The 27,057-nt window shown below is 47.3% G+C and overlaps 1 protein-coding gene across 2 annotated transcripts in view; it reads right to left on the reverse strand.

Moving 5' to 3' along the window:
- LOC147901473 (tetratricopeptide repeat (TPR)-containing protein) overlaps nucleotides 1–27,057 on the reverse strand; it is a 66,034-nt gene that overhangs the window by 1,682 nt on the left and 37,295 nt on the right. For both annotated transcript variants that reach the window (XM_087374634.1, XM_087374633.1), the window contains exons 9-11: nucleotides 24,113–24,294; nucleotides 3,036–3,320; nucleotides 187–334 (exon numbers count right to left, since the gene is read on the reverse strand). In XM_087374634.1, the coding sequence (XP_087230760.1) occupies nucleotides 187–334; nucleotides 3,036–3,320; nucleotides 24,113–24,294 (615 nt within the window). The remainder of the gene's footprint in view (nucleotides 1–186; nucleotides 335–3,035; nucleotides 3,321–24,112; nucleotides 24,295–27,057) is intronic.

Genomic DNA, 27,057 nt, shown 5'->3' on the forward strand with positions numbered 1-27,057 from the left:
AGGCAAAGAGTTATTCACATTTTCCAAGGGCAAGAAACATGCATTTACACCAACGAGCCAATGTAAATCATAAATTCTCACATGTATTGCACCATTAGACTTATGATTCTTGGAGCTGGAAAGGCTAGAGACAAAAAGAACACATCAGTCAAGCTAATGATTAACGGTTTAAAAAGACCCGCATACCTAAATTTGACCATGCTGTGGCACATGTTTGTCGATGGGAAATAGCAGTCTTCAAATAGCTCTGTGCTGATTTGAACTGTAACGTGCATAAGGTATGTAAACCCAATTGATGCCATTGCACAGCATCACTTGGATTTTCTTCTATAGCCTGTAAACTAGCAAACGTCAAAATCAACTCTACGCACAGAATACATTAAAAAATCATTTCAATAGACCACATCCAAAAAAAAACACAAATGAAGACCAACAACCAACTACACATTAGATCTTCACCTTGCAATTACATGCTCAGTTTCCGAAACTCTCATTCAGGAAAGTTAGCACAACATCTATCACTAGAAGGCTCAGCCAGCTGCATTAGAAGCCATCAGATGTATACTTTCAAAAAAGTTGTCCAGATCTTAAAATTGAAAAATTCATTCACATGCCAACATTACTGAATTGAGAATCAAATCCACGAGTTAATACAACTGCTTCAGCAAAAGTGTCTTCCAAACCTGTTCTCCCTAAGACAATTTTCCGATTGGTTTAATACTCTACCATTCCCTTGACCCTTTCTCATGCCTTCATCCATGAATAGAGGAAATATCTTCCTACAGCACAGATTAGATCAAGTCCTTTCACTCTAGGATGAGGTAATGCAACCACTCTTTCCCTTTTCAAAGACTGGTCACCATCGTAACCCTATATAGTAGACACCCTTCCCATCCTTAGGCAAAGCTGCTTCCATGTCCTTCAGCAACGCAGAGAGTATAAGAAGGAACAGTACACTCTTCGTATCAGTCAAGTCATAAGTTAGTACTTTCTTCGGATACAACCTTCTCAGTGGGTCAGACAGGCTCTGCAAGAACACACTGTGGGACAACCCACCTATTGAGGCTTGTTCCCCAAGAACCTTTAGTGTTTCGTAAATACTCATGAAAGGCACCGATGAGATAGGCAGACGATCACTCCTAGGCTCTACTGACATCTTATATTCCACTTGCTGATGTATTGGATTACTGGCTGAGAAGGTTCACTGTAAATCCAGATAAGAGAGGATCCAGGTCACCCAATTAGATTTTCTGCAGCTCTGTACCTCCTGTTCATGAGTTGATCCTCCTACGCTTCATACAAAGTGTAAGTTCTACAAGGACCGTTATCTTTAAATTACAGAGGACGGCTTCATTGAGAGACCTTATGTTTTCAGATGCACTTGTCGCATGCTTTGATGTGCAAGCTCAGAGTTTCATTGCATGGATTGCGTATCGCGGGGGCGGGGGGGGGGGGGGGGGGGGTCATCTCTGGAGGATCATGAGATCTTCAGGACATCACAGGGGGTGTCACCATGATCATCATGTGGTAATCCATAAGGACCTATCTAGAAGGTCCAGTCCTGTGATGGGGTGTTTTGAGGATGATGGAGATCACAGGACTGGACCTTCTAGATAGGTCTTTATGGATTACCACAAAAGTGGGGAGTATACATAGGGAAGGAGCCCAGTCCATTCAATGCAGTTTCTAGACCTGGTCATGCATTGCACCTTTCACTTTTTTTGGTATCATCTGGCAGTTTGGGAGAGCTGAATGTGCCATTCCATTCTGCTTCTGTTTTCTTAAATTTCTTTGCGTCCCTAGGATTTTGACAGAAAAAGAGGGAGGAAAGAATCCATTAGGGAATTTTCAAATTCGATCTCTACTATATCTATATTATACTCAGTTTGGTCCCACATCCCATTTAGGTTTTAACATCCTACTGAAATCAAAGATAAGTACTTCTTGTGAGAAACTTATCACAAAGACACCTTCCAAAGAGGGTCGATGGCCACAAAAACAACTCGCATGGATAAAGTAAACATGATTAAGGGGCCAAGACTCCTACCTCGCTCCATTACAGGATTGAATAGATTTCCTGCATGTTTCTATAATAGGCTCTACCGAGAATATGCGGCATAATCACAAACCTTTCAGATGCAACAATATTTGCCATCGGATGATGGTATTCACCCCCTCTTTGAATATTAACAGTCCCAGTCCTCAGATACACAAAGCAAACCTAATTTAGAGGAAGAAGACCTTGCACACTTTTGTCAGAATATTATACTTCCTTGAACTTTCAAGTATACACATCTAGTGGTTTCTCACAGATTGAATGTAAGAATGAACTTGTTTCTTTCCCAAACCAAATGCGTTGGATTGATATCCATAGACTCAATCAATTGTATGCCGTTTCCTGCTTGTTTGGTGAGATGTACAAAGTCAAAACTGTAAACTTATATCCATCAGAAAACTATCATTGACGATGCGAATAGTACTGGAATGCAATGCTGCTTCCAGTACACTATAAAACTAATCATCCGTCTATGTAATTGGGTGATGTGAATTATACCACCTTAAACAAGTAATAGAAATCTCAGATACTGTTCAATTCCAGTCAAAATCACAATAACAAGGACTGACGCTATTAAAGTCTCATGTATCCTGTTGGACATTCTGTTACAAGTTCCACCAACCTTCGTGGTAGACTACAAAAACAAAAGAGGGCATGGTATGTGAAGAAGGCATGTACACGTTCAGGAACATTGGAGACGACTAGACCAAAGCACCACATTTCAAGATTCAGACTCCAAAAGCAAAGAATGATTATTTCAAGATTAACTCAATCACATGCCTAATAAATGATTTGTGCAGTATCCATATAATTTATTCTGAAATTTTCAGAAAATATGGGTCATACCCTTGCAGAGTTTGGATTAACCTGATCTACCGATCACAAAAAACTAATAAAATCCCCTCCAAATGCATAATACATTCCCTGTAAAAATGACTAGCTAATTCAAACCAGATGTGTCAAAGGCTGACATTATCACCTGCTGCAGGGTATAAAGTGCCCTCTCTTTCACTTCTCTCAAGTCAACTTCATCTCCTTCAAAAGCAGCTGCTGTTTCATGTTGAGCCCTGTTTACCATGGCCAGACCTGCCCAGGCGATGTGTGGCTGAATAGTTGCTGAATCCCCTTCTCTCAAAATTGATGCCATTTCATTGGCAGCCCAGGAAAGTTGTTCTGAAGCATCGTGAGAACGCTGTGAATCACGCACTCTATGCATTGCAACAGCGTACCTCGTTGACATTCTATTCGGTTCAAGTCTGGACGCCTGTCATGTAACATTAGACATCAATCACCAAACCCTTCTCCTGCTAAGCAAAACAATTTCAAGAAATAAATGCTAAGATTGGTTGGACATGACAGAGGTAAACTTCCAGTCTTGAGAATAAACATGGGTGAGGAAGATAAAATGTGTAAAACTTAGATGCCAACACACATTATCCACTCAAGAATTAAGTAGAACATCAGTTCTATTGTTTCCGACATTTTCTATGACAGATGATCCCAATCCATAGCATATAGAAATCAAAGCCTCAATAGTGTCGTCCTTCCTCTACACAACAGGAAAATGCCTTTACAGCTGAGTAGCTCACTTTGCAGCTACTTTTTATTTTCTTCAAACCCTCCTTCCCTGACTACTTGAATGCATGAAAGGCTATCTCGTTCATTCCAAGTCATTTTGGCAATATTCCTGCCCCTGGTCTTCTCACCATGTAAATGAATCAGTATCTCGTATCTTTTGGCATTGTCCCGAGACACAAAGCTTCTTGGGCATCCTCCGGCACAGATTGAGAATGCGATTTTCTCAGGCTTCTTTTGGCAAGCTTTTCTGGTTGTTTGAGATCTATCCTAGACGGCCGGCTTTTGAGTTGTTCTTTACCTAGGTTCGCTACTCGGCACTCTGGACTCTATGGAAAGCTAGAAATCACAGAGTCTTTGGAGATCCAGTTTTTTCTCCTTTTGTTTTCTTTTGTCGTTCTTTGCAGCAATTGCTTTTCGATTGTCTGCAAACTCACTGCATAGATCAAGATGTATATTTGTCCTACATGGACATTTTCACTTGATGTAATCTTTCAGCTTACCAGTTTTTTTCTGGATAGCTATCTTGTCATATAAAGCACTCAAAGTTTTCACTTATTTTTTAAAAAAAGTGTGTTATTCAAAAAAAGTGTGTATGTAAATGTATATGCATATGCATATGCGTATGTTCCTATGTATGTACTTATATATATACACACACATATGTTTATATACACACACGTGTGCATGTATACATGAATGCGTGCATATGTGCACATGTGTGTGTGTCTTACTCTCTCTCTCTCTCTCTCTCTCACACACACACACACACACACTATCTTAACCAAGTCTTTGACTCACATTTTGTTTGACGAACTATGTATCATGTACTCTTCCCTCTCCATGAACTTATTTTTGACTAAATATTTTTCCTTTTTATTTTATCTCATCTTTAATATTACACCCCCCCTTGGCAATGGACTCCTTGTGGGTACTAACACATGGATAGTAATGTGTGCCAGTCCTAACCCTCTAAGGACGTCACCTTACCATCTACCATAATGAGGGACTCAAAATAAGATAACTTGTGCTAAGGAAATTGCAAGCCATGTGCTCTAGGTATTACATCAAGGAGATGTGGCCCTTTCTAATTATACCAACGAGCAAATAATGAAATGCCAAAATCCCATTAATATTTGGTAAGTAGGGTATGGCACTAATCCCCTACCCTATTATATACCCCTAGCTTTGACACACCCCACCACGTCTTGCCCTCACCTGACAACCTAGTTAGCAACTCTTCTTATTCAGACGAGCGCAGCTCCTCTCAAATCCTCTCACAAAGTATTTGTCCCCTTCCTCCTTCCTTCCTTTTCTCCGCTTCCTCCCCTCCCTCTCCTACTTTCCCTCCTTCCTTCCTTTGGTCCCCTCTCTCTCCTACTTTTACTCGTCATTCGATCCTGTTGCTGCTGCGTAGGGTTTTGGCTCCACTCATGGGATAACCTGCCTTCCACACATCACTGATCCAACCCACCACCCGCAGTAGCTGACCACACTTATTTCTTCTTTAGTATATCCATCCCCCAGACCATAGATCCCCTAGGCAGTGAGCTGGGCTTCTCTAGAACAAGCCGGTTTTTCTTTCATCCTTTTTCGGTTTTCTTTTTCATACTTAGAACCTTCAGGACTGTTGTCTTGTATGAAATCTTTCAAGCATTAATTTAAGGTTCCTTTCTTTGAAAAAAAAACGAATATCCATCCCCCAGAGACACCATGATGCCGTCTAGACACACCACATTGACAAAATATGAAGAGGGGAGAGGAGAAGAGTGGAGATGAGGAGAGAGGGCACAGCTAGAGAGCACACCACAAATGACTAATTGTACACTAGATTTAGTTGAAAATGTAAAATATATACAAACCCATTTAGGATTAGGGTTAGGGTTAAGGTTAGGGATTTAACCATTTCCTTCATAGCATTCTATTGGGTTAGTGCTATGCACATATCATCACATGATGGTGCTATACACATACGATCACATGATGGTGCTATGCACACGTGATCACATGATGTTGAGCGTGAACTCTCTGTTGGAATACTGAAAGGAGAGAGTAGGGTTGACACAAAATCAGAATACTTGCATATAGAATGAAGAAGAAAGAGGTCCTTAAGTAGGCACCTCATACAAGGTCACTGACATCACTGATGACCTCAAAGCTCCACAATCATCTCCTCAATCTGCTCCTAGATTCACTCAATCATCCTATGTGGCTTTTCCACCACCTAACTGTGCTTGTGGGCACCTAACTGTGCCTCTAGCACTCACACATAGAAACATAAGGTGTGCCTGAGGCATACACCTTGAGATATCCCAACAAACCCCCCCTCAAGGAAATGCCTCAGGCTAAGTCAAGGATACATCTAGTCTCATAGTTTCTCATGCCATCTCATGGTGGTCAAGGATTAATCTATGGCTAGGTTCTCATGCTAGCAAGGGTTTCCTTGGGTGTAAGGTAAACAGAAAGGGATACAAACAGACCTTCCAATGGTTATCTCTCCTACATATACATGCACACAATGTCTGTAGGAGGTACCATGGAACAAACATACACATGGCCTACATCATAAGGTGACCAGAGGTGTTCACAAAACACAACACACAATAATTTATTTTCATTCATTTTGGAGGACTATCCAGGCTGAGTACCGTGACATAAAAAGAGTGATCTGGAGCATACATAGAGATGAGTTTAAAATGCATAATCTTCATGGGATGCCTCATCTTGTGGAGGCAAAATATCCATGTCAAGGCAAGGTCTTACCACATGGGCAGTGTCTAGTGCCTTATAAGATGGTACTATGATAGAACAAGTGGATCTGAAAGTCATATCCTTCAAGAGAACAATTATCTTGTTTTTTTTTTCGAAAAAACAGTTCTAATTATATTACTTCGAGAACAAGATACAAGAGGTCAGCTTATAGCTGACGGGCTGCGTACACAAACCGGACGCAGCCCAAAAGGTAGCATAATAAATCATACTCTCACGGAGGAATATGCTGAGTGTGAATGAACAGCCATCGGGGTGGTGAGTAGTGCCACCGAAGGCCCTGCGTAGTCTGCTCGAAGAAGAGGCTCTGTGAATCCCAAGCCTGGAGGAAGCGTCTCCGCTTCTCCTGACCAGCCCGGGAGTCTCCCTGAATCTGGTCCCACTGGCCTCTGAGGGTATGAATAATCTCACTCCAAATCTCCGCCATGATCTGGGCAGTCGATAAGGAGGTGCCACCGAGGATCTGCGCGCAGCGCGAGGTCCAGATGTGCCATCCTGTAATGCTGCTGATAATCTCCCAGACTGGCTGCCTCTCCCGAACTCCTGTATCAGCCTCTGCTAGGTGCTGTGGGATACCCTCGAGCGGCCCCCACGTCCCCTGTGTGATAAGGAAAGTGGGGTCCTGCTGGCATGCCTCGAACAAGTGATGAAGACCAGGTGCGGTGCTGCACCAACAGAACGCGCCCCAAGTGATCACTCCTAGCTCTGGTGCTGCACGAGTAAGAAGCCCGAAAGTCCACCTCCACACTTCCTGGGCGCGCATGCAGCTCCACAGGCAGTGTTTTGGTGACTCCTCATCCGCATGGCAAATCTGACAGCAACCGTCCTGGCCTATCTGCCTCAACCAGCTCCCCACTGGAAGACCTTTGTGGGTAAGAAGCCACAGGAAGTACGAGATCTTCCGCGGCCGCCAGCTCTCCCACAAGGCCTTCCAGAAAGCCTGCAAAAAGAACCTGGAGATACCCTGTGCGTACCAGCTAGGACGCTGGGTGGGGGGGCGGCTCTGCATCCTCCCGAGAATTCGCCTGCCCAGAGTCATGCTGTAAGCGAAGAAGGAAGTCTGCCCCTGTCCTGTCACAATCTCTGGCCACCACCACTCTCCTGGGTCCCACTCAAGCTCTGACAAGGCCCGCCCCTCCCAGAGCCAAAGACGCCAAAGCTGCAACTGGTCCTGCTCGATACTAGGGTCGGTATGCCAGACCTTCCCCAGAAGGCCTACGACCCTAACCCTCTGCCACGGTAGTAGGGGGTCAATGAGCGCATCCTCTCTCCTGAGTCGTCCGTCCCCTGAAACCGCGAAGAAGGCGATAGAGGAGTCATCCAAACGTCCTGCGACCACCAGTGGGATGCCACGGGGGGTGAACTGTCCCAGCCAGTGGGTGTCTCCAGGCATGAGGACCTGAGGCTCAGGTGGAGCCAACCAAGCGGCTGGGATCGCTCCGTCGATCTCCGTGCGTCTCGCCTGGACTCCGCGTGCACCTCCCGCTGCGTCTGCCAGATCGGCCATCTCCAGATGTCTGTACGTATCCCTCCAAACTCGAAGGGACCGGGCTGGCCCCCTCATCCAGCCGTCCCACCTGATATGTGATCTCTCCCCCAACTGAAGGCCCTCGGCGTCTCTGACCTGCCCATTCCAGACGAGCGGCTGGCGATCGATCTCCTCCTGACAGCTGGGCTGGGACTGAATGAGACTGAGACGGAGCCGCCTCCAAACCATGAGGAGGCTACGAACGAGTGGGGAGCGGGGCTGAGTGAGCGGGGCGGAAGTGAAGATCCACCTGAAGGACGGTAGCCACTCTCCACCTCGGCGCGGGACACAAGAGCCGACTCCCTGCTGGAGTAACATCTTCCACGTCTGCCCCCCTGGGGTCAAACCGCGGATGATAAGCTTGCCTAACAAGGCCTGACTCTGAAGCTCTGGATCAATGACCCCCAGACCCCCCTCCGCCTGCGGAAGAATGACTGTCTGCCAAGCAACCCTGGCTCTGGTATCTCTCTGCCCATCCTCCCCAGACCAAAGAAAGTTCCGAACCAACCTCCTGAGCTGTGCCACGCTGGATCTCGAGAAGCACCAACAGGAAGCCACATACCAAGCCGTGGCTAGAAGGACCTGGTTAACTACTAAAGCACGACCTGCAAGGGACAGCTTAGCAGTGCTCCAGAAAGCCAGCTTCCGTCGGATGGAATCTAGCACCGGGAGAAACTGCTGAGCTGGCGTAATGTCTAGGCCAACCTGGAAGCCAAGGTATCTAGCTGTCTGACCACGTGGAATCCACCTGAAGCCCAGGAATCGCCCCCACTGAGAACACGCCCCCGGGTCTGTGAGAAAACCAACTGATTTGTTCCAGTTGATTTTCGCACCAGCGGCCGAGCAGAAAACCTCCAGGGCCATCCGCACCCTCTCTAGCATCCTCTCATCGTCCTGGACATAAAGGGCTGTATCATCTGCGTACTCTGAGTCCAGAAGCTCCGTGTCCTCCCGGAGTGGAAGGCGAACACCCCTGAGCCCTGTGGACCTCGCCCGAAGGTAGTAAGTCATGGCCTCGGCGAAGAAGAGAAACAGATAAGGAGCCAGGGGACAACCCTGACGAACTGATCTCTCCAAGCTGAAACGCTCACCCATCCTGCCTCCAATGATGACTCTGCTAGACGCTGTCCTGTACAAAGCTGAGATACCCTGAATCCAGCCTGCCGGGAAACCTAGCCGCTCCAGAGTCCCCTCCAAAAAGGACCAATCCACGCGATCGTAGGCCTTCTCGAAGTCGAGAAGTAAAATGGCAAGGTGTGAACCGCTGTACTGAGCCCACTCCGCCGCCTCTGAAAAGGTGAAGACATTATCCAGGATACTGCGGTCCTGGACAAAGCCTGTCTGAGTGTCATGGACGAGGTCTGGGAGTAGAGGTCGAACTCTGGCACTGATCATCTTGGCGAGGATTTTGTAGGCAGTGGTAAGGAGAGTGATCGGACGCCACTGGCGGATCTCCTGTCTATCTCCTCCCTTCGGGATGAGGCAAATCAGTCCCGAGGAGAGGCTCTCTGGCATCTGACCGCTGCTGAAAATCCCCTGCAGAGCTGCAAGGAGGGGCTGATGGATCTGGTCCCAGAAGGAGGTGAAGAAAGCTCGGGATAGCCCATCCTCACCTGGGCATTTCTGCCCATCAATAGCCATCAAGGCCTCCAACATCTCATCCGCGGTGAACGGCGCCAACAAAGACGCCTGCATGCTGGGCTGGACCAGGGATGGAATGTGCCTCCACACCTCCTCACGGTCACGACTAGCACGAGGGGCAAGTGGCTCCTGCTGGAAGAGGGTCCTGTAGAAGTCAGTGGCCAACCCCATGACCTCCCCCGGGTCCGTAACAATGTGACCATCCGCTGTCCTGAGACTCCGTAGCTGATCACCTGCAGCTCTCTGGCCGTGTGTCCTGAAGAACTCCCTGCACATCCGGTCACCCTTCCGGGCCCAGAAGGAGAGAGAGGCGTGATAGGAGAACTCGGAGCGACGCTGGAGGGTCTCCTCCAAGAGGGCTCTGGCTCGAAGGGCCTGGATCCGAAGCTCCTCCGAGCCCGGGGAAGACTGCTGAAGTCGCTGAATGGAGGCGAGGTCCCTCCGAAGAGCTCTCTCTCTGCCCCACCAATCCTGTCGAACCTGTAGGGCTGCGAGCTGGCAGATCTGGCTGGACTCCTGCAGAGCCTGCGCGACCGAGTCTACCAGATCCATGCCCTCCCCCCAGTCTCTGTCCCAAAGACTGCAAATGCTGCTACGGACGTCCACCCTCGAGAAGATGGAATCGGGAATCCTGCATGATCGGGGGGGGAGAGTCTGGGCTGCCGAATCTAATGAGAGGAGCACAGGCGCATGGTCGGATAGTGTCGTCCCTGGAACAATGCCCGCCTGGCCACCTCTGCTGATGGCCCAATCACTGACATAAAACCTATCAAGCCGCTCCAGGAGTCTGCCTCCTTCCCTGCGGAAGCCCCAAGAGAAGTCCAGGCTCCCGTGCCAACGCCGGAAGGACGGGTCTCTCCAACTGTCCCTCCCTCCTGTCGCGAAGATGAAAGAGTCCCAAGCTGACTGCTCTGCCTGAGCCATACCTGTGAACTCCGGATCTCTACCCTGCTGGTCCTCCAAGGTCTCCAGGTTGTTGAAGTCTCCTCCAACAATCCAGGAATCCATGTCTGGAAGAATCCCTGTAAGTGTCCTCCAAAAGGTGGCTCTGCATCTGAGGTCTGTGGGAGCATAAATGTTGAGGATTCCTATCTTGGATCCCTCCAAATTCAGGCCTACCCAAAGGGCTCGGCCTGGGATCAACGTGCCGTGACCGAAAACTGACTGAGCTAACTGCTCGCACACGGAGGTACAGACCCCCCCGCTCCTCCCCTGTGCGCCGATCGAAGGCTCCCAATAAGTGTAGGAGCGTCCAGGGAGAACCTTCCCGCAGCTACGGGCATGAGCCGCAGGAAGCTTGTGCTCCTGGAGCAGCAGTACATCCAATCGACCAATCACTGCAGGCTGAAGTTCCTGACGCAAAATGAGCTTCCTGGGACCACGGGTACTCGAAGAGTGAAACCCGTTCACATTCCAGGAAACGAGGTGTAGGCTCATGGAGAGGGATGGGGGGCTGCGAACAGCTGTCTGCTCGCAGAAGAAGTCGAAGAAGAATCAGACAGATCGGAGTGGAGGCGCTGCCGCTTGTGAGAAGGTTTGGAGGGGGAGACGGGGTCGTCCTGCCCGTTCTTCAAAACCTTCAGCAAAGGCGAGAGGCCCCTAGTGCCATGAACAAATGCTTTCTCGAGCCAGCTCGAGATCTCTGAAGCAGTCATCCCGTAGAAGGTTCGGAGTTTCTGTTGGGACCAAGCTCTGACATCCTGGGGAAGAGGCCATTCCAGGGGGGGTCTGAGGATCACGATCAATCGGAAACGTTTGGCAGCGCAACGCCACCGCAAGCGCACATCGCCCTCGGACCACTGAGTCTCGAGGAGCTGCCCACCGGACGGGCCTATCCAGGAGCAAATCTGGGCGTGTGTCTGCTCTCTGAGAGCCTCCCACACCGAGTCGTCTGTCCAGGTCTCGGTGCCATCGCTGAGGAACGTGAAGGCGAAGCTAGGGCCATCCCTGGGAGCCAAGGCACCAATCCTCCCATCCGCCCCTTTGCGGAGCATGAAGATACTAATGTCGAGACAAGCCGGGAAGGTCCCAAGGTCGGCCACATCCAGGTAGTCCCAGGGGCCAGATCTGTAAAAGTCTCGAGGGAGCTCTCTCTCCTGGAGCTGAGACCCAGCTGAGTCTGCCACTGAGGGGCTAGCGGGAAGGGAAACCTGCTCCACTGGTGGTACAGACACCAGGTGTCCTGCAAGCGGGGGAGGAAGGGGAGGAGGCTGCGGGATAGGCGACTCGGGCTCCACGGAGGCGACTGGCGGAGAAGGTGGAGGAGGTGGAGCGGAGGCTGCACTCGGCTGGGAAGGCGACGGTGCAGCTAACTCTGTAGGAGGGGCGAGGGGAGCAGGGGGGGGAGGGGGATGGGGATGCATCTGGAACTGGGGCTGAGAGGGAGGGGGAGGGGGAGGGGACTGAGGAAAAGGAGGCGGGGGCTGAAACTGCGGGGCGGGCGAAGGGGGGGGAAACTGGGGAAACCGGGGAGAAGGCGGGGGGGTGGGGGAGAGGAGGATCTGAGGCTGTGGAGGGCGGGCTGCCGTCGAAGAAGAGGCTCTCCCAGGTCCCTGGGGCATCTGCCTGTCAGGCCTGTGGAGTGCTGCTGCAGGAATGGTGACCTCTGCCTCCTTGCCTTTATCCGAAATCTTCTTATTCTTTCCTCTTTTCCTTCGAACCTCGGTCCAACCGCCCACTACCTCTGGCCCAGGCTCCGACTGCCTCGGCTCCTCCTGACGTGGCTGTCCGGGGGGGGGAGGTGGGGGCGGAGGGGGCGGGGGCGGGGAGGGTCGAGACGAGCTGGCAAAGCGTGGACAAGCAGCCGCCAAGTGCCCAAAGCCATGGCACCGCAGGCACTGACCTGGCTGTCCGGTGACTATCATGCTCTGGGTGATACTGTCGGCACCTGTAACGATCTCGATCACTGCAGGGAGAGTCGCAGGATCCGCCACAGCTACACGGACTCGGGGAGCTCCTGCCGTGGTCACCGCATCGGCAAAGGTGTCGTGCATAACCCAGCCAAAATGGGAGCCCAAGTCCCTGACAATCGGCCGCAGCTCAGTAGCAAGCCCTGGAAAAACGAGTGTCACTGGGTGGCGAGGTATACGGAACCGAGTATCGAAATCCGCTGCGCTGAAACCACGGTACCACGGGACTATCATGATGATCTTCCCATCCACCGATGTGGGGGAGCCGGCAACCAAATTGCTCGCAGCTTTCTCACTGGAGAGTTTGAGCCAGAAGATGCCCCTTCCCATAAGGGCCACCTCCTCAATGTGGCCATCCTCTAGCAAGAGAGTGGACTGGAGCCAGTCCCTGATGGTAGACCTGGAGGGGGAGTGTCCAATGACTCTACCGTAAACAGAGGTACGAGCAAAGTCACTGGCTACCGCCTGAACACGGGATGATTGTTGCTCTGTCAGGATAACGCGGTAGGCATCTGGAGAGGGAGGGTCCGACTGGGCCTCCGGATCCGGGCTGGGGGCCGCCATACCGCCAAGACTAACTGCAAGCTTCCGATGAAGAAAAACAGGCTGCCACCCAAGAAGGGGATGAAGCGGCGGTGGAGCCTGGGGGTGAGGCGGGCGAGGCGAAATGAAGGGTCGGAGGGGTCGAAGCTGAGGGCGGGGCGAAGGCTGCGGGGTGCGGGGAGTACGGAAGGGGCGAGAGGGCGGGGGGGGGGGTGAAGTTGGAATGGCGAGGGTGGAGAGGTGAAGCGGGGGGGCGAGGGGAGCGGAATGAGGCGGAGGCGGGTGAAGCGAGGGGTGAAGGAGCAGCGAGGGGGCGGGTTGGAGCGGGGTGGATGGCGAGGGAGCAGCGAGGGGCGGAATGGCGGAGGCGGGGCGAGGGCGAGGCGGGCTGGGGAGAGAGAGAGAGAGAGAGAGAGAGAGAGAGAGAGAGAGAGAGAAAAAAAAAAAAAAAAAAAAGGCGACGCGGGATGGAGCGCGCGGTTAGAGCGGCGGCGAGGGGGGGTTAGAGCGGAGGCGGTTATAGCGGCAGCGAGGGGGGGGGTTAGAGCGGGGGCGAGGGGCGGGGTGGAGCGAGGGGGCGGGATGGAGCGGAGGTAAGGGGGCGGGATGGAGCGAGGGGGCGGGTTGGAGCGAGGGGGGGAGGGGCGAGGGGCGGGTTGGAGCGAGGGGGCGGATTGGAGCGAGGGGGCGAGGGGCGGGTTGGAGCGAGGGGGCGGGAAGGAGCGGAGGCAAGGGGGCGGGATGGAGCGAGGGGGCAGGATGGAGCGAGGGGGCGGCTGGAGCGGAGGTGAGGCGAGGGGTAGCGGGAGGGGTGGAGGTGGTCGCAGCGAGGGGGGGGGGGGAGCGAGGGGGGAGGTAGGGGCTAACGGCGAGGGGGGGAGGGGAAGCTCGCAGGAGCACGACAAGATTGGTTATAGCGAATACATTTGGTTCCTTTGCACTAACAATTATCTTGTCATCTCCATAGTTGTGTAGAGAAGCATATCTTAGGTATCTGAGCTTCATCTTTTTCTTGTACTTGGAGTCAAATAAAAGTGCCATGAGAGGGTAGATCTCTGTAGTTGCTTCCTTTTTGGCAACCATTGTTTTGGCAATCTTCAACAAGGAAGTCAGGTTGGCATTTTCATCCTTTGTAGCATAACAAGACATTGCTTTATGTTTTGGCTTTTCACATATTTTGCATAAGCAAGCCATGAGAGGCTCTAACCCAAGTATTGGGTAGTGTCTTCTCTCTTACAGGGCTTAGAATAACAACTGAAATGCTTCAAAATATAAGCATTTAATGTAGCAAATAGTAGTGACTAGATTTCAAACAATGATGCTTCCTTTTACATGCTTCATAGAAGTGGATGAAATAAACACTTTCCAATCACAACCAGGTCTAGCAAATCAAAACAAAACTGAAGCAACACTTGTAATGAAGTTATTGAAAACTTCAAAAGACCAGAAATGCTAGAGTAGCATTTTATGTAGCATCATCTTCAAAACTTGTCCAAAACTGTCAAAAATGAAAAGCTGAACTTGGAGGGCTTGTAGCTCACTCTTCAAAGCAAGGAAAAGAGGGCTTTTTGAAGCAAAAGAAAGCTCATATACTAGAGAAGGTCCAGCACAGAGGTTGGACGAAATGGTGCGCACTTTTGCCCGGGAGAGTTGCTACAGGCTGAAACTGAGTTTTGACGATTTCTCCCTCGTTACTGAACCAAATGACTTGAAAAATGGCTCAAAATCTTCGTCTTGAGGTCGCCCATCTACTCCTAAGAGGGCTCAGGCAATGGTGGAGCAGGCAGGGAGTATTGAGCAACAGAAGAAATTCGCTGTTTGGAGAATGGCAGCCACCACAGACGTTTTTTCTTCAATTGCTTGCAGGTGGAAGTTCGCCCATACTAGAGGAGTTTCCAGCTCAGAGGGTTTGGGCAATGGCTGTCTGTAGATGGAGAACCAAGCTCTCAAAGATTTTGGGAAGAAAGAGGAAAATGGAGAAGAAGAAGATGAAGAAGAAGATGATGATGTGGCAGAAATGGGCTCAAGGGGGATCAAAGGGCTCTGATACCATGTTGGAATACTGAAAGGAGAGAGTAGAGTTGACACAAAATCAGAATACTTGCATATAGAATGAAGAAGAAAGAGGTTCTTAAGTAGGCACCTCATACAAGGTCACTGACATCACTGATGACCTCAAAGCTCCACAATCATCTCCTCAATCTGCTCCTAGATTCACTCAATCATCCTATGTGGCTTTTCCACCACCTAACTGTGCTTGTGGGCACCTAACTGTGCCTCTAGCACTCACACATAGAAACATAAGGTGTGCCTGAGGCATACACCTTGAGATATCCCAACACTCTCGACACCTTCCCTCAAGATCAACATCATGAAGTAGGCCTTCCCTCAAGATAATGATTCTAGGGAATCAAAGAAGGAATGAGCATTACATTCCATCACACCTGTATTCTATCCCAAACTGTCTTATATCTCTGGTGTATCTCAAGACTCTTTTGGCTGCATTCCAGTGAGACTGTTTTGGATTTGCCATAAACTGTGCTAGTAAACTTACTACATAACAAATATCTGGCCGAGTGATAGTCAGATATATAAGAGATCCAATGAGCTACCTGTAGTACTTGTCATTGACTGTAGGCTTTTTTGAATCTTTAGTAAGTTTCAAACTCTATTCAATGGAAGTGGCTGCAATCTTGCAATCTGCCATATGAAACTTCTTCAGGAGACTGTCAACATACTTGAGCTGACTCATGAATATGCTATCTGAATCTTTCCGGAGCTCAATTCCAAGACAATAGTGCATAAGTCCAAGATCTTTCATGTCGAACTCTGCAAATTTAGTTTTCTGATAAAGCTATCCTTGCTTCCGGTCACAATCAAATCATCTAAGTATAAAGTGCAATAGTAATGTCTTTCCCTTGAACTTCGTAGTAGAGAGTATGATTTGTATCCCAAATCAGCAAAATACTTGTCGATTCTACTGTACCAACTTCTGGGTGCTTGCTTTAAGCCCTAGAGACTTTTCTTGAGATGACAAACCTTATTCTCCTTTCCTAGTTTAACATACCTTGCTGGTTGTTGCATGTAGACTTTCTCGTCTAGATAACAATTGAGAAATGCATTCTTGACATCGAGCTGATACACATTCCATATGCTCAGTGTCGCTAGTGATATCAAGAACCGTATGGAATCCATCTTTGCTACTGGAGCATAAGTCTCATCATAATCCTGACCATATTGCTGTGCAAATCCTTTTGCAACTAGTCTGACTTTGTATCTTTGAATACTTCCATCTGGATTGTACTTCACTTTGTATATCCATTTGTTTGCTATGGCCTTCTTTCCTGGTGAAAGGTTGCATAATTCCCAGGTATTATTCTTATACAAAGCATCCATTTCTTCATTCATAGCAGTTTGCCATTTTGGCTTGTCTACTGTATCTTCGAAGTACACTGGCTCTTATGTAGCCATGATGCTAGTCATAAGAGCATAGTTGATCGTTTCAACTTGAATTGCTTTGCCTTTCTAAGCATATGTCAATCTGGCTGGTAGTCTGCTTTCCCTAGTAGACCGTCTAAGCTACTGTGGCTCAGCCTGGGGTATTGTTGGCAATTCTTGCTTTTCTTCATCAACCTGTTCTGTAGATGACTGTAAAGTCGATGCTTCCATCTCCTGTGTATTTGAGGTTTTCCATTCTAATTCCTCATCAAAGATTATATCTCTGGAGATAATGAGCTTGCGGTTAATGGGATCATACAACTTGTATGCTTTGCTTTCTTCACTGTAGCCAACCATGATGCATTTGCGTGACTTCGCATCCAAATTTCTACAATGATCATCATGTATGTGGACATATGCGATGCAACCAAATATGCAGAGATGCCCAATGTGTGGCTTATGTCCAATGAATGCTTCATAAGGAGTCATACCTTGTATCGATTCGGTAGGAAGCCGATTAAGCAAATAGTTTGCAGTGGCTATTGCTTCTACTCAATATTGATTCGAAAGATGCTTCTCATTGAACATTGCTCTAGCATTATCTGCTAAAGTCCCATTCTTCCTTTCAGCTCTTGCATTCTGCGAAGAAGTATCTGCACATGTGAATTATCTTCGAATGCCGTGACTTCTGCAAAAGTTAATGAATACTGAAGACATGTATTCACCTCCTCTATTTGATCTCATGACTTTGATCTTTTTGCCTGTCTGGTTTTCTACCATGGCTTTGGATTCTTGAAATCTCAAACACTTCAGAGTTCTCTTTCAGAAAGTAGACCCAACAATATCTGCTATAGTTGTCGATGAAAGTCAAGTAGTAAAGTGAACCATTGATGCTGCGGATCTAAGCATAATCCCATACATCTGTATGAATCAAATCAAGAATACCTCCTGCACGAAAGGTACTTCTGCTAAAATTGATTCGCTTTTGTTTGCCGAAGTAGCATGCTTCGCAAACTTTTCCAAGAAACTGTAGCTTCGGAATCCCAATTGCCATATTCTGATTTCTGAGATCTAACAAGTACTTAAAGTTAACATGACCATATCTCTTGTGCCACTTTGCAAATAGTGACATCTGTTGCGGTTGAGCTGACATGGCATGCGTCTCTGGTACTGTAGCTAGCATTCTGTATAAGCGCCTTTCCTTGACACCTTTTGCTACTAGCTAACATCTTCTGGATTTGTCTCTAATAGTACATTCATCTCCGTCGAAGATGACTCGATAGTTGTGTTCCGTCATTTGACCTACTGACAAGAGGTTCTTGCTGAGCTTCGGAACATAGAGCACATCTTTCACCAATCCTTTCGTACCAGTGAAATTGTTCATAGAGATAATACATGTCCCTTGTGTATTATCTGCTGTGTAGATGACATTTTTCTAACCTCTAATGGTTTCATCTCTGTGAACTATTCTCGATGATTTGTCATGTGAGATGATGCACCGCTGCCAATATACCAAGGATCCTGTTCCGCTTGGTCGACTTGATAGCTGAAACCCTCTTTTGGATTGAAATCAGTGTCTAAGTACACTGTATCAGTCTGCCTGCTGCATTTCCTCATTTGCAAGAAACATATTCCCATGTTCATTTGCAAAATGACTGTGACTAGAATGTCCACCACGATGATTTCCTCTGTCGCGAAAATTTCCTCGATTGTTGCCGGATTGACCACCTTGGTCGTACTGCTTCTTGCAACAATCTCTTTCATAGTGTCTAAACTTGTGACAGTAGTTGCACTGAATGTTTGACACGTTGGTGGATGCATTTCCTCGTCCTTGGAATCTTGATTTCCTCTTTGTTGATTCTGATGCTGTTGAGGCTGAGGATGAGGATGATGCTAATGCTGACTTTGCTGACTTTGCTGTTAATAATGACCACTTCTCCGGAATGATCTACCTATGTCTCTGCCTCTGTCTCTACCTCTACTTCTGTCTGAAGCTGTGAATGCCTAATCATTAGAATGACCTTTGAGTGCTTGGATGGCCTACGTCCTGAGTTCTTCACCAAGTAGGACTGACTAGAGCTTTTCCAATATCAGAATTTTCCGTTGAATGGCAATACTCTAGACTAGATTCTCGTATCTCTCTTCTAGTCCATTCAAGATGACTTGAACCATTTCTATGGGGTTCATGGTCTCTGCTGCTGCAAGTTGATTATTGTAGTCTTTTATCCGAAGTACATAAGCATGACCGGTTTCGCTCCTATTGCGAAAACTCAGGTTGATTTGGTTTCTTAGTGTGACAATCCTGGATGTGTTCTTGGACTCGTAGAGAGCTGCAAATATATCCCATGCTTCTTTCGATGTCTTAACTGTGTTGAGCTGTCCTAGCATGACATCTTGTACATTCTGCTTGATCAGATGATAGGTGTACTTATCTTTCTTATCCCATTCTGCTTGAGCTCGAACAATGGTAAGATCCGCTACAAGTGCGAAAACTGTTTGTATAGCTGTAGATCTCGCTGCTCGTGCTGTGACAACAGGTGGAGTAGAGCTGGTTGGATCATCCAATGGTCTAGGTGTAGATCCATCGACATACTCCCATTTGTCCTGAAGTACTAAAATGGTCTCCATTCGGTATTTCCATGTGCCGTAATTGGAGTTGTCTAGCTTAGCAAATGCCTCCAGATTGAGGTTGCTAGTCGTAGACATGGTGCAAGAAATGTACTCAAAGTGTCGTGAAAATCTCTGTATGAATCAACTGCAAAATACTGACTGTGACAAGTAAAATCTGAACTGTAAGTGAAGATAGAACTGCAATATATAAAATCCGATCAGTTTACAAGACTTGTTGCAAATGATGCCGAGAATAGCCAAGAGGCTTTACAAGGCTGAAATGATGTGCACAATGCCGTAAAATAGCCGAATAGGCTTTACAATGGTGACATGTGTGTGAAATCAAATCATATGCTATCTGCCCACTGAATGATCGGCAATGCCTCTGAACACTCTGAAGTGTGCTCACTGAACTGATGAACGTCAGGTTTCAGGTAATGTGATGAGGTGAAACCATATGTGAGCATATGGACTGACTCCGAGTAGGTACTAGTCGGGAATTTTGGGCATGGCTTAGATTGACAACTTGGGGAGATCCAAAGCGTCCCCTCTATGGCGATCTAGTCTACTCTGATCTGGATCTATACCAACCATCGAGCGATAAAAGAATAGCAAATTCTTTTTAAGTGCTGGGTCGGATGCGTCAATGTAGAGGCTGATGTGCGTGTAGGAAGTGAATTTGTCGGCGAGACTCAAATGTGAGTGATACTTGCGCCGAAATATGCACGTGATGTGACGAGCGCGCAGAGCACGAAAAATCGAGCAGCTTTCCTTTTTGGAGCGCCCTCAAATTCTTCTTGGATCAAGAGATACGACTTGATCTAGGTGGAGGGACAAAAGGAGTGCAAATGGTAGCTCGATGATGATGAGTCATTGTGGGTCACATGCAGTGATGATGTGGCACTGTACCTAGCAAGAGGTGTGCCTATGGAGCCTTGTGCTGAGGTGGTAGGAGTGTTCACATGAAGTGCCTGTGGAGCATTGTGTGTGCCTGGCAGGGATCAATGCTGACTGGACTGCTGACGTGGCAGTAATGACTCAGCTTTGACTAGTCAATTGTTGACTGATGAGGTGTCACAAGTGCCACGTGCCAAAATGTTGTGGTGACCCAACCAAGGGTTAACCTGACCCGAGGTTAAGTTGATCAACCTTATCCCTTGGTTGACTCTAGGTCAAATACACCTAACCATGGTCAATTATTGCTGACATGGTAGGATAAGATGACATGGCATGTACACGTGTTAGGATAAGGTGGTGTTGATGTAGCATGTGCCACGTGTCCCTGTTGCTGACATGGCCTATGGGATAAGGCTGCCACATGGCAATCTCTTGACCATAGCTCAGATTGTGGTGACCCTAGTAGATAGGGTGATGGCCACGTGTCATTGTAGGGACAGCTGGAATCTTTGGATTTCGACAAAATCTATGGAGATTCTGTCCGCTTGGGATTTCCGTCGGAGTCGCCCATGCAGAAGGAGGTCGTCGACGGGAAGCTTGCTCTGGAGCGTTTGGAGGTGTTGTCCAGTTGGTCGCTTTGTCATAGGAGCCGCTGACGGAGCTTGTAAGTAGCCTGTCGTTTCTGTTTGTTGAAGGCTTCTATGGAGTGGCGCAGCTGGAGCTGAAGTACTACGTGTTGGAGTTGGCCCGTTGGCCCTCTGAATAGGGAGTCTTGGACAGAGCGGCTCGAGCTTTGGGCTTGTGGAAGGAGGCCCGTGCGTTACTATACAGAGCATGGGAGTTTGAAGCTGGCTGACGATGGCAAAAGGCCTTGGTACAAGGGCACTGCTGAAGCTTGGAGAGCCTTAGAGGTAGTTGTTAGAGTCATGATGGAAGGAGCCTATCGTTCGAGGCTTCTTGCAAAGTAGGAGTTGCCTTTGCTGGTTGTTGAAGATGCTAATCCCGCTTGTAGATGTCACTGCTGCAGTCCATCGACGGCAAGGCTCCCCCTAAAGCAATTCGCCACCAATAGAGTTCAAGTGAAGGGTGTGGTCGAAGTGCAGGATAGGACCTGCAAAGAGACTCTATCTCGCTCTCACAGACTCTCTCAAAGTAAAGTCTCTCTCGCAGCAAAAATCTCTCAGCATAGATCTCTCATGAAACTCTTCAAGAGCTCTCTCAATGAATCCTCTCACAAACTACATCTCTCTCTCTCAAAGAAGGAAACCTTTCAACCTCACATGGACGGAAATATCTCTCAAATGAACGGAATTTTCTCTATCACTCAACGGAAGTGAAAGAGCTCAATCTCTCTCGATCTCTCAATCTCTCTCACAAGAATGGCGCCTCAACGGAAGACGAAACCATGCTCTGATACCATGACAAAATATGAAGAGGGGAGAGGGGAGATGAGGAGAGAGGGCACAGCTAAAGAGCACACCACAAATCACTAACTATACACTAGATTTAGTTGAAAATGTAGAATATATACAAACCCATTTAGGGTTAGGGTTAGTTTATAGCACTCTATTGGGTTAGTGCTATGCACATATGATCACATGACGGTGCTATGCACACGTGATCACATGATGTTGAGCGTGAACTCTCAACCCACATATCATGACATCCACGTTGATCATAGCCTATCCCTAAAGTGCCAAGCATGTCTTTCTACCCTTCTCATAGATCCCGAGAACATTCCACTCTTGGAAGATCAAGCCACCCTGATTACCCGTTCCCTCCATGAGGCCACCTTTCACACTTTCACACACACCCCCTGCTCATGTGCTTGCCGGCAAGCCTCTCAGTCCCCTGCAATAGCTAGTATGATGATTAGTGCGAGGCATTACGCCATCAACTCATATTCTAATCGCAATCTTCGAACAAGATGGAGTATCATCGTCTAGTCCGTCGGGAAGAAGTAGCTATTCGTTCGTCAAACAAGGAGTTACTAAATCTCCTATTTAGTAATAATGCCAAGGACTTCTAGCAAAAGTTCCTTGAGCAATGAGCCCCCTCTCCTCTCACTGACACCAAAGTTATGCACGCACACGTTACAACATTCCCCACCAGCGACCACCTAACGTCTCACAACTACCCCGCTCTACCTCATGTGCATTGTTTCACCACCGGTGATGTCAAATATGCAGCTCTAAGCTACGTAATGGCCGAGCCAAAGACCATGAGAGATTTTGTATTGAATAAATTGTATATGGACTCTTGGCAAAGCTTTTTGCAGTCGCTCAAACCATCTCTCTGTACGTGCATACCAGCACCTCTGATCTCCTCCTACTGCAAGTGCCATAGAAGAGGATAGAGCTATCCATGGTAGCCTGCTACGCCTTGAGGTATAATCCCCATATTCCCTAACTTGGTACAGATATGTGATGACCTGAAATGCACCATCTAGCTGTAAAGGGGGTGACCCAAACTCAGCCTGAATGATCTGGTGAGGAACGGATGACTTACCACGAATCATCCGTGATAGCATGAGAACCTGTAGCCGCTCCACACGGACCCACTCTGTATCCGACAAGTCTCGCCCCCAACAAGGACTGCCGTACATCCCCGCTGGGCGAGCCAAGGAGTCGAAAAGCCAAGGAGAGCAACTTTGGGTGCACAGACACTAAGCATATTGTGCAATAAGAGCTCATCCTTGAGGTGATACTGAAGCCTACAAAGAGGCACGTGGCAGATAGGAGTCCACAGCAGTTGGTGTACTATACACAACCAATATAGGTGCCTTTCTCAACAGATGCATGCTGCAGATGTTTGTACTTACTTGGGCAGGTTTTGTACTTGGATTAGCATTTATGTATGTGGCTGTACATTGGAGTGTATCATATCCAGATCTGAAGTGCCTTTTTATCTACTTGTGTACGTGTGTTGAAGTGAGATTGTGGGTGCGGTATCCTGGCAGAGCTTCTGCATTAGATGACTTGTGGTCAAGGTTCTCGGCATAGACACAAGGTCATTGTTGTTCTAGCATGGTGTCTAGCTTGAGTGTTGAGCTAGAGAATCAGAGATATATGCATAGATTCCTCATGTGGCATCAAGACCAGTGGGAAAGTGTTATTGTGTTTCCAATATGGTATTAGACACAAGGAGGTGTTGTCCTTACTAAAGCCTGGGTAGTCCACTCCAGATATATACTTCTTACAGCCACCCGCACTTGAAGAGAGGAGAGTGACTCCAATTCAGTGAGGCGTGCTTGGAATCAAATGAAGGCTTGCAGTGAGTGCAAAGGTATTTAGTTTATGGAAATTTCAGGAAATCTACATAGGCACCCATGGTGTCTTGTATGCCTATCCTAACTTTCATGAGAAGTGGATGCTGGATGGGAGTGACTATCCGATCTGGAAGATAAAGATGCGAAGCCACAAGGTGGTGCTGGTGCCAGGAGATGACTGAAGGTGTCCCCCAAGACAACTGGAAGAGTTGGGCAAGGTCATGAGAGTTGCAGATCTAGCATAGGTTAAAGATTGGGTGCTCAGGAATGCTTAGGCACTATTGATACAAATCGGGACAACTGCAGATTTGGTGCTTCCGCACATTCGTGGCAGAGACCACTAGAAGACCCAGAAGATACATAAAGGTCTGTATGAGACCAACAATGCCGCATGAACGCTTGGTCATTTACCGAGATCAATCCAGGAACATTCCCAAACTCATCCTCTAAAAACACAACATAGAGCAGTGTCAATCTCACGATAGTCACTCATAAGATTGAAAACCATAAACTCCATCACGCATAGCAGGGACTAGCTACTATGACATCTCCACTGACATCATCAGCGCCCAACAGTGGGTTTAGTTCAACCACTGGTCATTGATGATCTCCTGCTACGCCTGGCTATGGTGCTGCCCACAGTCAAGGACATTTTGTGACTTTGACGCACAGGTCCAGTGTTCACCTGCAGGATTATAGCCTAGCTCACAAAGGGAGGCAATTTTTTCAGTTTAAAGCAGAGGCAGGATCCCCAGCTTCTTTGGTAAGGAGGGACCTAAATGCACCAACAGATCACAAAAGTCACCCTCAGCCAGTTCTTTGGAATGATGTGATCCCCAGAATCATGTGCCATAAAATTCACCAGGTAGCTTTCTCACCTGTTCTAGACATTTGCTTGCACTGCTGAAGTCACCTGCTACTGCATATGCTGCAGCCAGGTTTACCCATATATGACCAGCCTTTGGATCTTCCTTCAGTGCAGACACCAGACACTGTTGAGCAGCAATGGCTGATTCAAATTGTGAAGCATAAGATCCCTCGCCAGCTCCAGCTCCGGCACCTGTGGATTGTCAGAAGAAAAGTACACAACTTGCATCAATTCCACGAATGAAAAACCTTCCAGGCTGGTGACTGATGGAGCAAACCATGCAGAACCTATTCACCATCACGAGTTCATTAAGAGTCCACAAAATAGGTTTAGCAAGCTGTCGGGGCAAAAGCATGGAGAGCATTCTGAATGTCTTAAAAGTACAGCACAGGAACAGAAGAAACAATATTTGTCATCATGGACTCAAACTTATTTAACTAGCATCTAGGACTGTTACAACAAACTTCTATGGAGGACCTGAACCTCCCAAACAAATCAAGCACAAACACATACATCAATAAAGCCCTCATAACTAATTACATGGACTAATTTTGATGAAAGTGCATGGTTATTCCCAAGCTTTGCAAAAGCAGAATGATAAATGGACTAATTTTGATGAAAGTGCATGGTTATTCCCAAGCTTTGCATTCATAAAACATCAAACCTAAATTGCAAATTTTACGTAGGATTGGGAGTTGAACATATTGGACTAGACAACGAAAGAAAACAGGCCCTAGACGACGGAGTTCTGGCAAAAAGCAAAATCAACCTGCAAATTGGCACTAAAACAGAAAAACATTTCTCAGACTAATTTAAACCCTCATGTAAGCTACAACATTAACTAGGGTTAAGTGACTGAAAAAGATAATTCTAACCTTGAGCGCTTATAACTGACTAGGTTAGTCCCACGACTAATCTCGCTAGGTGGATCAATTTTAAGCTAATTCTCAACTCGTGATTAGAGGTTGAGTCAGGTTTAATTAAATTTTTAACTTAACCCCATGACGCATCTACCCTTACACTTCCATTAATTACTAAGGGTAAGTCCAACGTAGGGTTGACCAAGCAACTAGGGCTTAAAGTTTCCTAGGGTTGACTAGGCAACTAGAGGTTTGAGATTTTACCCAAAGCATGGGTCTTACAAAAATGTATGAAGGTTTGACCAAGGCATAATACCTGAGCTTAACCTAGATTTGATGATAATACTTCGCTTCTTTGGTTCTAGAGGCTATATCCACTACACGCACCAAGGTATATAAATGTCTCAAGTCATACCCATTATATCTCATATCTCCCCCAACAAACCAAGGCTGACCCACACAATGCACTCAACGTATTGGCTAAGAAATTTGGGAATTTGGGACACTGAGATTTTCAAGGACATGAAATGCCTAGACATAGGTGGGCCATCGATTTGCATGCTAGGTTATGTGATTAGACAATGGTGGTGATCGGGCATGTCCCAATAATAGGTTTTGCCCATGCAACAGCTTGAACTATCTAATATTGCCAGATGATGAATTACTAACATTGTCACAACAAAAAAGGTGATATCACCATAAAAAGGCGAAATCTTTTACCCTTGAAGTAACTTATCTTCCTGTCGGGTGATATATGTATGCATAAATTGTTTTGTGTCCTCATGTCGAGGCTGATGATCGCCACATGCAAGTCTTGTCCCACATGAGTGCTCAAACACATGAATTTAGCACATATGTCAACAAAATAAATAATATTACCCAAGAGATCCTAGAGTCTTTCGAAACCCAGATGAGAGCTTATGCTTGGGTACTGATGAGAGCATAAGCATAAAATGAGATTTTCCTACAGAACAAACAAAATGGCAATGGACTTATAGTCTAGTTTCCTTCTCTTCCCTTCTAGCACATGGTCATGTCCCTGAAAACCCTAGGAGCAAAGAGATAACTGTATTTTACAGCAGCCCAAGACATTTGTGGCATATTTTTGTCACTCTGTGCACCCTTGTATAGTCGTGTTTTTTCTTTCAACCAAGCGATCCCAGCTGGTCTGTCTTCCACACTTTCGGCTAGTCACGTTTCGTTCGGTACGTAACATTATTCTACTCTTAATAAAGATTTATGCCCTCGTAAGTTGAGATAGGAATCTTTTAGACAGAGGTAGCAAGATTGTTGTAGCTCTCAGGCAAATCCAACTTTACCCCCTATAGAAGGTCCAATAGGCTGCACATATGCTGGTAAAGCTGCTAAGATGGGCATCCCTTGTGTTCAATTTGGCTCCAAGTTCTGAGTCATTTGTTCCAATTAGAAGATTTCCTTCAAGATGGGGAATTGTTGGAGGAGGGCTACATGATCAAGCTCAATTCCATTCATTTCTATCCTGCTTTGAGCTCATTATCTCAAGCAACTAAAAGTTTTTTAGCGTCATTGGATCTAATTTCAAGTCAATTGTCATTAGATTCCGGGTACACCTAGGACACTTCAGCTGAAACCCGCCTCTAGGCCAACAAAAGGGCGGTAATAGACAACTAACCAGCATCTACTCTCACATTAAAATATTCAGCAAATATCCCAAACACAAATTGGGAGCTAGAGTGCTCCTGCTCAAGAACAAGGACACGGACTAGCCCCAAACCTCAGTGCCCCTTTCAATATTTCTTTATTAATTGGAGAGACCAGCAAATAAGATGCACAGTGAATTCAATCTCACTTGCCATCTCTGTTTCAAATACCTGCATAAAGCTTGAATTTGTTGCTAGCAGCCCATACGTGGTCACACAACTCTCCTCACTGCCTCACGTGTCCACTAATTCACTGAAATACTCAATCAATGGGTAAAAGCATAAAAATAGTCTGCCCAGGAACAAGAATCTGAACTGCAAGCATCCACTGTGAACCACCCTGCCAACTAAGTCTCTCCAAAACGGCCCACAAAATGCCTTCTGAGATGCAAGTTGAGGAGCTGGATGAGATCCTA

This window comes from Dipteris shenzhenensis, chromosome 5 (assembly GCF_047967505.1).
Source record: "Dipteris shenzhenensis isolate YYH24624 ecotype China chromosome 5, Dip_SZ_1.0, whole genome shotgun sequence".
NCBI classification, from domain to species: Eukaryota; Viridiplantae; Streptophyta; class Polypodiopsida; order Gleicheniales; family Dipteridaceae; genus Dipteris; species Dipteris shenzhenensis.